General features: G+C 31.5%; 1 protein-coding gene across 1 annotated transcript; it reads right to left on the bottom strand.

The window, feature by feature from the left end:
- Positions 1 to 317: 317 nt before the first annotated feature.
- LOC107816917 (uncharacterized) lies at positions 318 to 13,196 on the bottom strand. The gene is made up of 2 exons (XM_075235664.1): positions 12,575 to 13,196; positions 318 to 403 (listed from the first exon to the last, which is right to left on the bottom strand). Exons 1-2 carry the CDS (start codon positions 13,194 to 13,196, stop codon positions 318 to 320), a joined length of 708 nt encoding a protein of 235 aa, XP_075091765.1.
- Positions 13,197 to 15,542: the final 2,346 nt, after the last annotated feature.

Here is a 15,542-nt window from a genome sequence, read left to right as displayed (position 1 = left end):
CTCTTATCTTCCTCTAGTTGTATTTAACTATTTTTCAGGCTGAGTTAGCCTTGATATTGTTAGACAGATTGTAGTAGATGCTCATGACTGGTGACACTCCGATGTCGGGCTTTTCCTTTCGCACTTTTATTTTGATTTGAACTTCTTTATGAAGGTTTTTATGTTAAATAACATTGAAATTATCTTTGAAATAAAAATATCGGTTTGTTTTGGAAATGAGTCGGCTTGCCTAATTCCACGATAGACGCCATCACGACAGGGGTTAGTTTGGGTCGTGATACACATAAATTTAAATGCCGTATTAAACTTACAGTATACTATAGTGGAAGTTGGCTTGACAAAGGAACGCTGATGAGAGTAGCCGATGGTGAAACACTAACATCAAGTGCAGAAGAGAGAAAAACTGAAAACAGAAGATGAATGTTTGAAGTGGGTAAAAGATTACTTAAGAGATAGGTTTGGTTAACAAATGATTGTGACTGTTACGAAGCTGTGTGAACCGTTGGGACTTTTAATATTCTTCGGCAGAGGAACATTGCTCTTTCCACGTATGTAGTCTTTGTCTACTTGTAGTTTTTTTTAAGTTTAAATTAAATAAGTTAATTAGAGAAATAATAAGAAGGATATTTTAGTAATTTGACTTATAAGTTAAGCATACAAGAAATTATTTCCGCACGAATTTGAAAGGATATCCTTCATTTTCAGGTGGACTAAGTTGGATTCTTGGAATAAAAATATGTTTCTTAGCAGATTGACCCGTTGTAATTTCGGCATGTATGACACTGTTGTCATATCCTCTACAGATCATCCTTGTACCATTGCATAAGCCATTTGAAAGGTCCAAATTTTTAAGTAGCATGATGGGCGCATTTTCTTTCAAAACTAACATGTTAAAGGAAATATAGATATGTTTAATTTTATTGGTATTTGTAAATTAAAAAGTATACTAGATATATTAGATATATATAGTAGATATACATGTATATATATCTAATATATCTAGTATACTATGTATATATAGTATAGTATATATAGTATATCTTAAGATGTATATATAGTATATAAATCGAATATAGCTTATATATAGTAAGATGTATATATATTATAGTATAGTATAGTATACATATAAGCTTATATTTATACTATACTATAGTCTATACTATATATACATCTCATAAGATATATAAACTATATTCGATATACTATATATACATCTTAAGATATACTATATATACTATACTATATATACATCTTAAGATATACTATATATACTATACTACATATACATCTTATATATACATAGTATACTAGATATATATAGTAGATATACATGTATATATAGTATATCTTAAGATGTATATATAGTATATAAATCGAATATAGCTTATATATAGTAAGATGTATATATATTATAGTATAGTATAGTATACATATAAGCTTATATTTATACTATACTATAGTCTATACTATATATACATCTCATAAGATATATAAACTATATTCGATATACTATATATACATCTTAAGATATACTATATATACTATACTACATATACATCTTAAGATATACTATATATACATAGTATACTAGATATACTAGATATATATAGTAGATATACATGTATATATAGTATATCTTAAGATATATATATAGTATATAAATCGAATATAGCTTATATATAGTAAGATGTATATATATTATAGTATAGTATAGTATACATATAAGCTTATATTTATACTATACTATAGTCTATACTATATATACATCTCATAAGATATATAAACTATATTCGATATACTATATATACATCTTAAGATATACTATATATACTATACTATATATACATCTTAAGATATACTATATATACTATACTATATATACATCTTAAGATATATATACATCTTAAGATATACTATATATACTATACTACATATACATCTTAAGATATACTAAGTATACTAGATATACTAGATATATATAGTAGATATACATGTATATATAGTATATCTTAAGATGTATATATAGTATATAAATCGAATATAGCTTATATATAGTAAGATGTATATATATTATAGTATAGTTTAGTATACATATAAGCTTATATATATACTATACTATAGTCTATACTATATATACATCTCATAAGATATATAAACTATATTCGATATACTATATATACATCTTAAGATATACTATATATACTATACTATATATACATCTTAAGATATACTATATATACTATACTACATATACATCTTAAGATATACTATATATACATAGTATACTAGATATACTAGATATATATAGTAGATATACTATACTATATATACATCTTAAGATATATATATAGTATATAAATCGAATATAGCTTATATATCTTAAGATGTATACATAGTATAGTATAGTATATATATATAAGCTTATATATATATATATATATATATATATATATATATATATATATATATATATATATATATATATATGTATATCGAATATATCGAATATAGCTTATATATCTTAAGTTGTATATATAGTATATACTATACTATACTATAATATATATACATCTTACTATATATATTATATATATCTTAAGATGTATATTATCGAATATGACTTATATACTATATATATATATAGTATAGTGTGTGTATATATAAGATGTATATATAGTATAGTGTGTGTGTGTATATATATATCTTAAGATGTATATATAGTATATCTTATATATATAAGATGTATATATAGTATAGTGTGTGTATATATAAGATGTATATATAGTATAGTGTGTGTGTGTATATATATATATATCTTAAGATGTATATATAGTATATCTTAAGATGTATACTATAGAATATGACTTATATACTATGTATATATAGTATAGTGTGTATATATATATATATATATATGTATATATACTATAGTATATCGAATATACTATGTATATATAGTATAGTGTGTATATAATTATATAACTATATATATATATCTTAAAATGTATATATACACTATAATATACTATAATATATATACATAGTTTATAAGTCATATTCAATAGTATACATCTTAAGATATGCTATATATACACATCTTACTATATATATATATATATATATATATATAGCTTATATATCTTAAGATGTATATATATATCTTAAGATCTACTATACTATACTATATATATATATATAGTATATCTTAAGATGTATATATAGTATATTTTAAGATGTATACTATGTATATATAATATAGTATATATATATTTTAAGATGTATATATAGTATATAAATCGAATATAGCTTATATATCTTTATTACTATTTTTTTCTCTAACTTCTATTAAAAAAAAATTAAAAATAGAAAGTTTTGTTGGGCCCGTTTAGGCCCCGGACCGGCCCACTAAACCCGGGCCCGTTAGTTCGTGGTCCCGGTCCCAGGCCGGTTCCAGCAATAAGCCCGCGAAGCCCAGGACCATTTAGGATCGGACCGCATAGGACCGGCCCACTTAGGACCGGGCCCGCGAAGCCCACTTAGGACCGGGCCCGGCCCAGTTACCACCCCTAGCTGTGATATTTGGGCACTCGAGGTGCGATTTGTGAAATATTGTGATATTGATACGCATGCGGTGATATAAGGTCAGGGTGTTGAAACACATGCGGTGAGATAAGGGTGGCTTGAAATGCGTGGCTAGTAGGAGAACTACTAGAAGTCATGCGGTGTAATACGGGTGGCTAAAACGCGGGATGTTATTTCGAAAAAAATGATTTCTTTAAAAAATGAAATGTGAAGGCTCCCGCGGTGATATAAGGAAATGAGATATTGTGAATTTATTTATGATTTGGGACTACGAGGCGGTACCTCGGGAGTGCCTTGTTGATATTTCTTTATTTTCTTGTCTTGGGTGATTTTGTTTCATTTAATATGTAAATTCTTGTCTTCTTCCGTGATGTACTAGTTGACTTTATTATTATGTGTTTTGTGCTCCTAGTTGTATTGTGTTGGCTTTGGATTTTTAGCACGGGACTCTGAAGAAGTATATTTCTTGTTTTTCTTACTGATTTTCGATGATTGAGTTGATTTAAATAAAAGAAATTATTATTATATTTTAAATTAAATAGTTTTACATCCAATTCAGTAGTTTATCTATTGCTTTAATTTAAGTGCAATATTATTTTCTTCACCCAAATAATTTCTAAAATAAATTCATTTCTTTGTTGGTTTCTTACTTAATTTAAAAATTATAAACTCACTTTAGTGGAAATAAATTGATCATGTGGATCTTATATGCATTGATATTATTGGCACGTGAGTTGTCCGTGCAGTTGTGATAGAAATATGGGTACGGGGCACCGTGAAAATATAGAAGTGGGTTGAGACCCGATTTTTTATGATTATAAAATGAGGTGTCACAAGGTGACTTTTGTTTGAAGGAATTACATTCCAAAAATATTATTTGAAAGAATTATAGTTGAAAGAAATTTATTTGAAGGGAGTATATTCAAAATATATATTTATTTGACAAGGTTATATTCTAAGGATTTTTATTGAAAAACTTATATTTGAAAGATTTATACTTGAAGTACTTACATTGGAAAGACGTATATTTGAGGGACTTGATTGATTGGTTGTATTTGTGTTCCTTATTCGTTTGAGCAATATTTATGGTGTTCTTGTTGCCTTGTTGTTTACATCATTTATTTATTCTTGTTTCCATCATTGCCATTTGTTTATATTATTATTATTATTATTATTATTATTATTATTATTATTATTATTATTATTATTATTATTATTATTATTATTATTATTATTATTATTATTATTATTATTATTATTACTATTATTATTATTATTATTATTATTATTATTATTATTATTATTATTATTATTATTATTATTATTATTATTATTATTATTATTATTATTATTATTATTATTATTATATACTGCTACACTGCACAGGTTAATTGATTAGTGAGTGTCTTGATTGTACCTCGTCACTACTCCATCGAGGTTAGTCTTGATACTTACTGGGTACCGACCGTGGTGTACTCATACTACACTTCTGCACATTTTTGTATAGAGCCAGGTATTGGAGATACCGGACTCGGACAGAGTTAGTGTGTTGATCGCAAGGAATCAAGGTAGAGCAACTTGGTTGTCGCAGTCTCTTGGATTCTTTCCATTTTATTGTACTGTTAATTATTATTCGAACAATATTGTATATTCGATCCTTGAGATCATTTCATAAATTCAGTTAGAGTTCGTGACTCAGTGTTACCAGTCTTGGGAGGTTTTAAAAAAAATATTTACGCTGTTGGTTTCGACACGTGTATTAAATTACATCTTTATAAAAAAAAGGCTTGAATTGTATTTGTAATCGGCTTACCTAGTCTTAGAAACTAAGTGCCATCACGACGCCTGTGGTGGGATTTTGGCTCGTGACAAGTTGGTATCAGAGCTCTAGGTTCATAGGTTCTACGAGTCACGAGCAAGTTTAGTAGAGTCTTGCGGATCGGTACGGAGACGTCTGTACTTATCTTCGAGAGGTTACAAAGCTAGTAGGAAAATTTTCACTTCTTTCATTCTTTATCGTGCGACATTTATTGAGCTTGAAGCATATATCTTATGTTCTTTAGCATCCACTCATGTATGAAATTGTGCACTCGGTATCAACTATGCGCCAATGGTTCGTGATACTACAAAGGGGTTATAAGGGAGCCAGGGTTGCTAAACCATTGTTATAACGTGTCATCCAGATCGAGGATGCGAAAGTATTGAGAGACCATTCAGTTGTGCACATGGGGGTGCAACAGGTTCTGACATCTGGTTGATAAGTACGATCTTAAGAAGGTTTAATTAATTTCCTAATCATCACAATCGTGGTAGGGTCATGAGGTGGATGTAGTTGTGAAGATAGTTGGTGGTATTGGAGACTATGTGGTTCGTATGGGATTTCCATTTAGTGAAGGGTACATACTAGCAGTCAAGCCACTTGAGGAAGTGAGTTTAACTGTCACGAGGATGACATGCGCCAAATAAATGACTTGAGGTGTCTTATGACTGGTGTCGTACGAGCGGTGAAGGTTAGTATTGTGGATCATCGGACTATGTCCTATGGCTGCGCGCCAAGTGAAGGGAGTACACTATCAACGATCAGATTGTGGGGTCAAATGTTATATCAGTTTTGGCCTGAGATGTATTTATGTGGTATTGAAAGGTTCTCCGAAACTTGTATATGATTAAGAGCTGAGATTTGTATGGGATGATGCTGGGACTTGCGGTATTCCCGCATCCTTAATAATTCTATATTTCAGTATCAACGGGGTCATGAAAATAATTTCAGAATACTTAGAGTGCTCCAGTAAGTTCTTTTAATGCACTATCGACACAAGGTTCCGATAATGGTTATTCCAGTTATCTGGAACAAACCCAGTATGAGCAGCCGAACCTGCAGAGGGGTTGTTATCAGTGTGGTGATACTAGGCACATCATGAGAGATTGTCCCAGACTTAGGAGGGGTGGATTTTATCAGAACACTCAGGCTATGGGCCCCAATGCAGTTACTGCCCCACGTGCACAACCAATTAGAGATAGAGGACAGGCGGGTAAAGGGTGCCCTAGAGGGGGAGGCCCAGCCCGCTGATATATTTGCTATGGTGTGGATGAAGCCACTACACCAGATGGTGTTGTTACAGGTATGATCCTGATCTGTTATAAAAGAATATTTTTCCTTAATTTGATTCGGTTCTGAATATTGAGGCGAGTCCTCCTACTATGCTCCGCTTATGGGTGAGCTTCGTAATTTTGTGAATCACTTATCTGTTATCCCTGTTGGGAGATTCGATGAGGTTAGTTCGTGTCTATCATTTTTATTTTGTACACCATTGAGGACTATAAGTCCAAAAGTGACTTTCTATTACTCTCTACAGTGGGTTTTGATGTGATTTCGGAATAATTGAGTTCAGTTTTATGAATTATATGCCCTACTGGTATGGGGGCTCATTATGTGTTGTGAAAATTATTTACGAAATTTATTGAAAAGAAGAAAGAAAAGAAATTGAAAAAAATTCAGTTGGCACGATGTGCAAAATACTTGTGATTCATAACTGAGGACGAGATCCTCGTATTTTAATATAAATTAATATATTTAAACCGGGCTACGAGCTGCGGCGGAAGTTATATAAGGACGAGATCCTTGTGAAGAAAATTCTTGTGTTTAAGTTCTCCCTTGCGAAATTAAATTTATACTATAGTACTAATAGGGAGTCATGCCTGTTAGGCTTATTTGAAAATTCTTATATGAAATTCTCTGTGCATACTTGCCAAATTCGTGTTGTAATTATTGAGTTTTTAACTTATGAGGTAGGTGCCCACCCAGGTAGCGTTAAATGTGACTCGTTAACCCGAGAAAATAATTATGAGGTCTTCATGCCTCGCGTGTTGCCGTCAGTATTGTGAAAATTAGATATGAGATTTTGGTTAAAATAAGATTAATTGAAGATAAGTTAATTATAAACAACTATTATGACCAGAGATGTGGTTATGGACATACGTATGATGTGTGCATAGGCACGAGTTGCTACATCCAGTTGAAACTAATACCATGTGTTGATGTAAGGAATTTGAAATTGATCGGAGTGGAAGGAATTGACTTTAAAGCTTATAAGTGTGAATAAAAGAAATAATCTCCACAGAGATGATGTTGTTGGATCCCTGTTAAATTTACGGTGACGTAGAATCACCCGTGAGTATGTGTGAAATAATGCACTCAGTAATTTAATGTCATCAGAATAATTCTTGGCACGTTCGAGGACGAACGTATGTTTAAGAGGGGGAAAATGTAACGATCCGACTTGTCATTTTAAGAATCTATACCCCATTCAGCTACATAAGGTCTCGAGCAACTTCGTAATATGTATTATGACCCGCGTGTATTGTCGAGTTTGATTTTCGAAAGATTCAGAATTTAATTTAAAGAACAATTCTCATTTTTGAAGCTTAAATGAAAAGAGTTGACTTTTGAGAAAACGATCCCGGAATGGAATTTTGATGATTTCAATAGCTCCGTATGGTGATTTTGGACTTAGGAGCAGATCCGAATTTTTTTTTGGAAGTCCATAGTGAAATTTTGCTTGAAATGGCGAAAGTTGAATTTTTGGAAAGTTTGACCGGGGAGTTGATTTTTTGATATCGGAGTCGGAATTCAATTCTGAAACTTTTATAGATCTGTTATGTCATTTATGACTTGTGTAAAAAATTTGAGGTCAATCGGAATTGGTTTGATACGTTTCGGTGCAAAATATAGAAGTTGGAAGATTTGAAAACTCATAATTCGATTCGATGCGCGATTCATAATTTCGGCATTGTTTGGCATGGTTTGAAGCCTCAACTAAGTTCGTATTGTATTTTTGGACATGTTGGTATACTTGGTTAAGGTTCTGAGGGCCTCGGGTGTATTTTAGAAGGTTAACGGAATGGATTTCGGACAAAAGGAGCTGCTGGAATTTTTCTGCTGCAGAAGCTGTTTTTGGACAGCAACTGGTGCAATCGCATAGCTGATTTTGGAAGCCTATATCTCGAAATCTATAAGGAATCTGAATATTATCAAAACGTGAAAGTTGTAGCTCTTTGATTCTAGTTTCCAGAATAATAAACCATTCATCATTCGAACATTTGTACAAAAAGTTACGATCGATTGACTAAAGCTGGTACTGCAGATTTTGGCTACAGCAGTGTGCATCGCCAGAAATTTCTGCTACATAAGGCTGACTTTGAGAGCTTATATCTCGCAATCTATAAGGAGTTGGATGATGAGCAAAACATAAAAATTGTAGCTCTTTGTATCTAGTTTGCATAACTTTAAACTGTTTGGCAGTTGGAGTTGAGTACAAGAAGTTATGGTTGATACACTACAGGCTTGTCGAGGAAGAGTTTGATGTTTTCAACATAAGCATGTAATGATCCAAAGGTCTATTTTTAGTTCTAAAGATCAAAATTCAATTTTGAGACTTTTGAGATTTTGATAATGAATTATAGGAGTGATCTGGAAAGTTTAGTCTAATTTCATCAAGTCGCGATTGAGCTTTTAGCGCGAAACATGAGTTAATTGTTTAACGAGTGAAATTAGTATCGCATTGAGCAAATGAGCTCCGAATTGAGTTTCGATTGAACGAATAGGTTCGTATTTTTATTTGTGACTCATAGAAATAAGAATTGTCGAATTCCGAGTTCGTATGATGAAGTTAGAGCCTTTTTAGTGAGATAAAACTGCTAGTATAAACGGTCCTGGTGTGCACCTTTAGCGACCAGATTTGAACTGTTAGTGACGGGGTAAGACTTTTAGCGACGAGAATAGTTTTTTTTGGGCAGAAACTTATGGACCAAAAATGGTCATTTCCTTCATTTCGTTTTGGATTTTTGAAGCACGGTTCTTGGGCGATTTTGAGGATTTTTTCAAGACTTCAACTTGGGTAAGTGTCCTATATCCAAAAGTGATTATATTTCATAAATCCATGATCATATTCATCATTTATTTCAGATTTAAATGGAAGAAACCAAGATTTTTACAAAACTTTTCAAGAACGAAAATTTTAGATTTGGAGGTCGAGTTGTTATCGAAATTTGATAAAATTGGTATGGGTGGACTCGTAATTGAATGAGTTATCGGATTTTGTGAGTTTCGTCGGATTTCGAGATGTGGACCCCACGGACAATTTTTGAGTTAAATTTTGGATTTTGTTGGAAAATTAATATTTTTATATGGAATTAATTTATATAATTAATATTCACTGAATTGAATTAATTTGGTTAGATTTGAGCTGTACGGACGTCAATTCACGCAAAAAGGCGATTTTGGAATGTCGGCCTAACTTCAAAAAGGTAAGTATCTTGTCTAACCTTGAGTGTGGGAATTACCCCTTATGTGTTAAGTCTTATGTGGAAATATTGTAATTGAAACCATGTACGCGAGGTGACGAGTATATACTTGGTTTATATGTGCATATTATATCGGTTGAAATTCATAGACTCCCTTAAGTATTAAATTGGAAAATTATTGTAACTTATTAAATCCCTTATTTGTCATGCCTCATTCCTTGTTTGCCGAGGTTGTTTTTATACAATAATTTGGTGTGATTGCCACTTGACTTTTATGTGAACTCTGTGTTTGTTTGCGTTGCCATTTTTATGGAAAACACTTTCATTATTGATTTTTACCTACAGATAATTTAAATGGAAAAATTTAGTTAATAAGATGAATAAATCTATTTATTTCTTGAAGTTGTAATTTAAGAGAGGTATTTTTCCTTGATGAATTACTTTTCAGTCCACGTTGTTGAAAATTTAAAATTGAATTATAAAAGCCGTGAATCATATTGAGGCAAAGTGCCAAATTGTAAAATATTATTCGGATGAGTTGTTCACTCCCGAGCATTTTGTTAAGATGTTGTACACATTATGATCGAGTCGTGGGCTCCTTATTGTGAAAAAATAATGTATTGTTGATTTATGTGGAAAGTTATAATATTTGAGCACTTGATGTGTAATTTGTGATATGTTGTAATACTTGAGCACTTGATGTGCAATTTGTGATATGCTGTAATATTTGAGCACTTGATGTGCAATTTGTGATATGTTGTGATATGTGAGCACTTGAGGTGCAAGTTGTATTATGCTGTGATATTTGGGCACTTGAGGTGCGATTTGTGAAATATTGTGATATTGATACGCATGCGGTGATATAAGGTCAGGGTGTTGAAACGCATGCGGTGAGATAAGGGTGGCTTGAAACGTGTGGCTAGTAGGGGAGCTACTAGAAGTCATGCGGTGTGATAAGGGTGGCTAAAACGCGGGATGTTATTTCGGGAAAAATAATTTCTTTAAAAAATGAAATGTGAAGGCTCCCGCAGTGATATAAGGAAATGAGATATTGTGAATTTATTTATGATTTGGGACTACGAGGCGGTACCTCGGGAGTGCCCTGTTGATATTTCTTTATTTATGTTCTTGTCTTGGGTGATTTTGTTTCATTTAATATGTAAATTCTTGTCTTCTTCCGTGATGTACTAGTTGACTTTATTATTATGTGTTTTGTGCTCCTAGTTGTATTGTGTTGGCTTTGGCTTTTTAGCACGAGACTCTGAAGAAGTATATTTCTAGTTTTTCTTACTGATTTTCGATGATTGAGTTGATTTAAATAAAAAAAATTATTATGTTTTAAATTAAATAGTTTTACATCCAAATCAGTAGTTTATCTAATGCTTTAATTTAAGTGCAATGTTATTTTCTTCACCCAAATGATTTCTAAAATACATTCATTTTTTTGTTGATTTCTTACTTAATTTAAAAATTATAAACTCACTTTAGTGGAAATAAATTGATCATGTGTATCTTATATGCATTGATATTATTGGCACGTGCGTTGTACGTGCAGTTGTGATAGAAATATGGGCACGAGGTGCCGTGGAAATATGAAAGTGGGTTGAGTCCCGATTTTTTATGATTATGAAATGAGGTGTCACAAGGTAACTTTTATTTGAAAGAATTATAGTTGAAAGAAATTTATTTGAAGGGAGTATATTCAAAATATATATTTATTTGACAATGTTATATTCTAAGGATTTTTATTGAAAAACTTATATTTGAAAGATTTATACTTGAAGTACTTACATTGGAAAGACGTATATTTGAGGGACTTGATTGATTGGTTGTATTTGTGTTCCTTATTCGTTTGAGCAATATTTTTGGTGATCTTGTTGCCTTGTTGTTTACATCATTTATTTATTCTTATTTCCATCATTGCCATTTATTTCTATTATTGTTGTTGTTATTATTATTATTATTATTATTATTATTATTATTATTATTATTATTATTATTATTATTATTATTATTATTATTATTATTATTATTATTATTATTATTATTATTATTATTATTATTATTTATTATTATTATTATTATTATTATTATTATTATTATTATTATTATTATTATTATTATTATTATTATTATTATTATTATTATTATTATTATTATTATTATTATTATACACTGCACAGGTTAATTGATTAGTAAGTATCTTGACTGTACCTTGTCACTACTCCACCGAGGTTAGTCTTGATACTTATTGCGTACCGACCGTGGTGTACTCATACTACACTTCTGCACATTTTTGTGCAGAGCTAGGTATTGAAAATATCAGACTCGAGCAGAGTTAATGTGTTGATCGCAAGGATTCAAGGTAGAGCAACTTGGTTATCGCAGTCTCTTGGATTCTTTCCATTTTATTGTACTGTTAATTATTATTCAAACAATATTGTATATTCGATCCTTGAGATCATTTCATAAATTCAGTAAGAGTTCGTGACTCAGTATTACCAGTCTTGGGAGGTTTTTAAAATAATATTTTTCGCTGTTGGTTTCGACACGTGTATTAAATTATATCTTTATAAAAAAAAAGCTTGAATTGTATTTGTAATCGGCTTACTTAGTCTTAGAGACTAAGTTCCATCACGGCGCCTGTGGTGGGATTTTGGCTCGTGACAAACACGAAGTAAGAAATTACTGAAATTTGGATCTGCTCTTGCTCTCATATTTGTTGTGAAATGTATCTTTTCCATTAAAGGCCATAAATATGATTTCACTAAACTTGCATTAACCGTCTCTGCTCTTGTAGATTTTGGAACAACTGACAATACTTGTCGGAAATCGCCTCCAAAGACCATTACTTTTCCACCAAAAGGTACATTGACATCCATTATATCGTGAAAACTCCCGTCAACTGTTTCAATTGTTTGACGCTTTGCCATGGGTACTTCATCCCATATTATTAATTTTGCTTGTCTTATTAACTTAGCAACACCGCTTTGTTTTGACATTTTTGTCATAGTTGTATCATTTGTTTGAAGAGGTATGTCAAATCTAGAGCGAGCTGTACGACCTCCTGGTAATATTGCGGCTGCTACACCACTGGTTACAGTTGCCAAAGCTATCATACCTCTTGATCTAACATTTGCTAGTAATGCACGATATAAGAATATTTTTCTAATTCCCCCAGGTCCATCTACAAAATATAATCCCGTTGTTCCAGAGTCTACACTATGTAATATGGTCTTGAAAGCTTGTGCTTGTTCATGATTCAACTTTGATTGTGCCTCATAATCTTCTACAGATACCTTCATAGACATTTCTTCAATTATTTTTCTACATTCTGAAGTAATTTTTTGGCATGACTGTTGGTTGATTTTTGGTAAATCACTTTTACCCATACTCTCCAGATAATATGTTTGAGTTGAGTAGCAGGTGAATTTTCATGCATTCTTAGAAAGTCTGCTGACATATCATCGTAATATGTTTCCCATAGATTTCTAATATCCGTTGGATTGCAATGAACTAAAATTGTTGCAAATAAACTTCGAAGAGCTGGTGGCATTTTGAAGAAGGCAGCCTCACGTAAATATTCAGAAATACTATTATCTGATTCTAATAATCCTCTTTGTTTGGCAGCTTCTTTGAAAGTTTCACATTTTTTTCTATTAACAGTTAGCAAATCTTAAAATGAAAATGGTCCTCTAACGTGGTTCAGTAATAATCTCTCATAATATCTTTCACCTTCTCAGGGATTGGTTATATTATTGATTTGTAAATGTTAATAAGCATAATTTAAGAAGTGAATAATAATTTGAATTTAAGTAGTAGCTGTCTTACTAATAGCAATCCGACCAATCACTGATCGTGTTTTTCTTTTTGTCCAAATTTTGGGTTGCGGATTCCAAACATAATATTTTGAAAATTCTCTGTAAGGATAATTTCGTGCCTCATCGTCTATTGAGCACATCCTGAAATACTCGGTGAGCATAGTATGCTTTACAATGTCTGAGGCTATCATATTTCTGAGATTTTGCTTCTTCCAATAGTACACTAAAGTATGGATACAACAGTAGAACATAAATATTGATGTAGTTGCAGAAAAACAATTGCTATAAATTTTGCTATATGTGTTAATTAATTTTAGTACCTGCTTGATTGTTGGGTAGATATAGTTGAAGGTTAATAATTGGAGGTTGCATTTCACTTAGATTAAACTCATAAATTCTCCATAGTGCTTCTGGCGAAGAGACCTATCGTGATGAAAATTTCTAATTTCATCAACTATTTTTTCTCCATTATCCGACTCAATATAAACTGCACACCTATCATGCATTTTATATATATATTTGTAAAGATATTTTATTGCTTTTACTCCTGAGCAAACTTCTACATTGATATGGAAATTATATCTCATCAACAAATATGGATTATAAGGCACAACCCACTGGTTATTCATATTTATTCCACGAACATTTACTCTTTTTCCATCATTTCTTCTCCTATAAATAGGATATCCATCTTTTCTTTGTATTAATTTATTATTGAATGGTCGTGGATAATGAAATTTACATTGATCATCCTTCATGAATGGACTTGTTCGCCGATCTTCACCGCAAGGTCCATGCATCATATGCCTTATAATTAATTCATTCATGTGCGGCTGTTTGTCCTTGTCAGGCAATTCTATAAAAATAAATCTATCATACTAATCTGTTGTTGCTATCTTGTGACCTTCTTTAAGTATGACCAAAAGGTGTATATGAGGTAATCCTCTCTTTTGAAATTCAATGACAAAATCATGTGCTGCAATAGGGCCAAATATTTCTTTGTTGAAAATTTGGTCTTTAAGGTCTTGCAATTTTGCTCTAAAAACTCTAGTCACTAAGTCTGGCTTATCTTGAGGGAGTTGACCTTCGCACAACTCTTCTTGAATATCTACCCATTCAGTGTTACATGTCATCGTAATAAATAGATCTGGTCTTCCGAAATGTTGAACCGGAGCCATAGCGTCCATGTAGCGCCGCCGCTGTCACACCTCCTTTTTTCCGAGGGGATAAGGGAGTTTTCCAATTAAAGTGATATTAATCAAAATGAGATTATTTATTTAATTCAGAGTCGCCACTTGGAATAATTATTTTGGTGTCCCAAGTCACCGGTTTATTTTAAATCCCAAATCGAGGAAATTCACTCTATTTTTACGGTCCGCGAACATAGAAGATCGGGTAAAGAATTCTATTAACCCAGAAAAAGGTGTTAGGCATTCCCGAATTTTGTGGTTTTAGTACGGTCGCTTTTATTGATTAAATTTGGCTTGAATTATTTTTGGATAAACTGTGTTTTATTTATTTTTATGTTTTACCTATGTTCGCTTTCATTGCTTGATTATTTATTGAAGGACAAAATTACATTATAAATAACGTTATAATTTTATTATGACTTTGCAGTTAAGGTCAAGTTACACAAGTGTGCACTCGAATTTGGAATTATATACTATGATTATGCCACAGAACCGTACCCATAGTTACAATAATCTATTATTGGCCACACCTAAAGCACATTACGTTATTCAAAGTTGTTTAATTATTTGCTAAGTTTGGGATTATTGTGGGGCTCAAAGGTTACGGGGTAGAATTATGGAAAATGTAAGATTGATTATTAAAGAT

The sequence above is a fragment of the Nicotiana tabacum genome, chromosome 17 (assembly GCF_000715075.1).
Source record: "Nicotiana tabacum cultivar K326 chromosome 17, ASM71507v2, whole genome shotgun sequence".
Classification (NCBI taxonomy): Eukaryota; Viridiplantae; Streptophyta; class Magnoliopsida; order Solanales; family Solanaceae; genus Nicotiana; species Nicotiana tabacum.
Note: the sequence above shows the minus strand (reverse complement) of the source record. Positions and strands in the feature narration are given on the sequence as shown.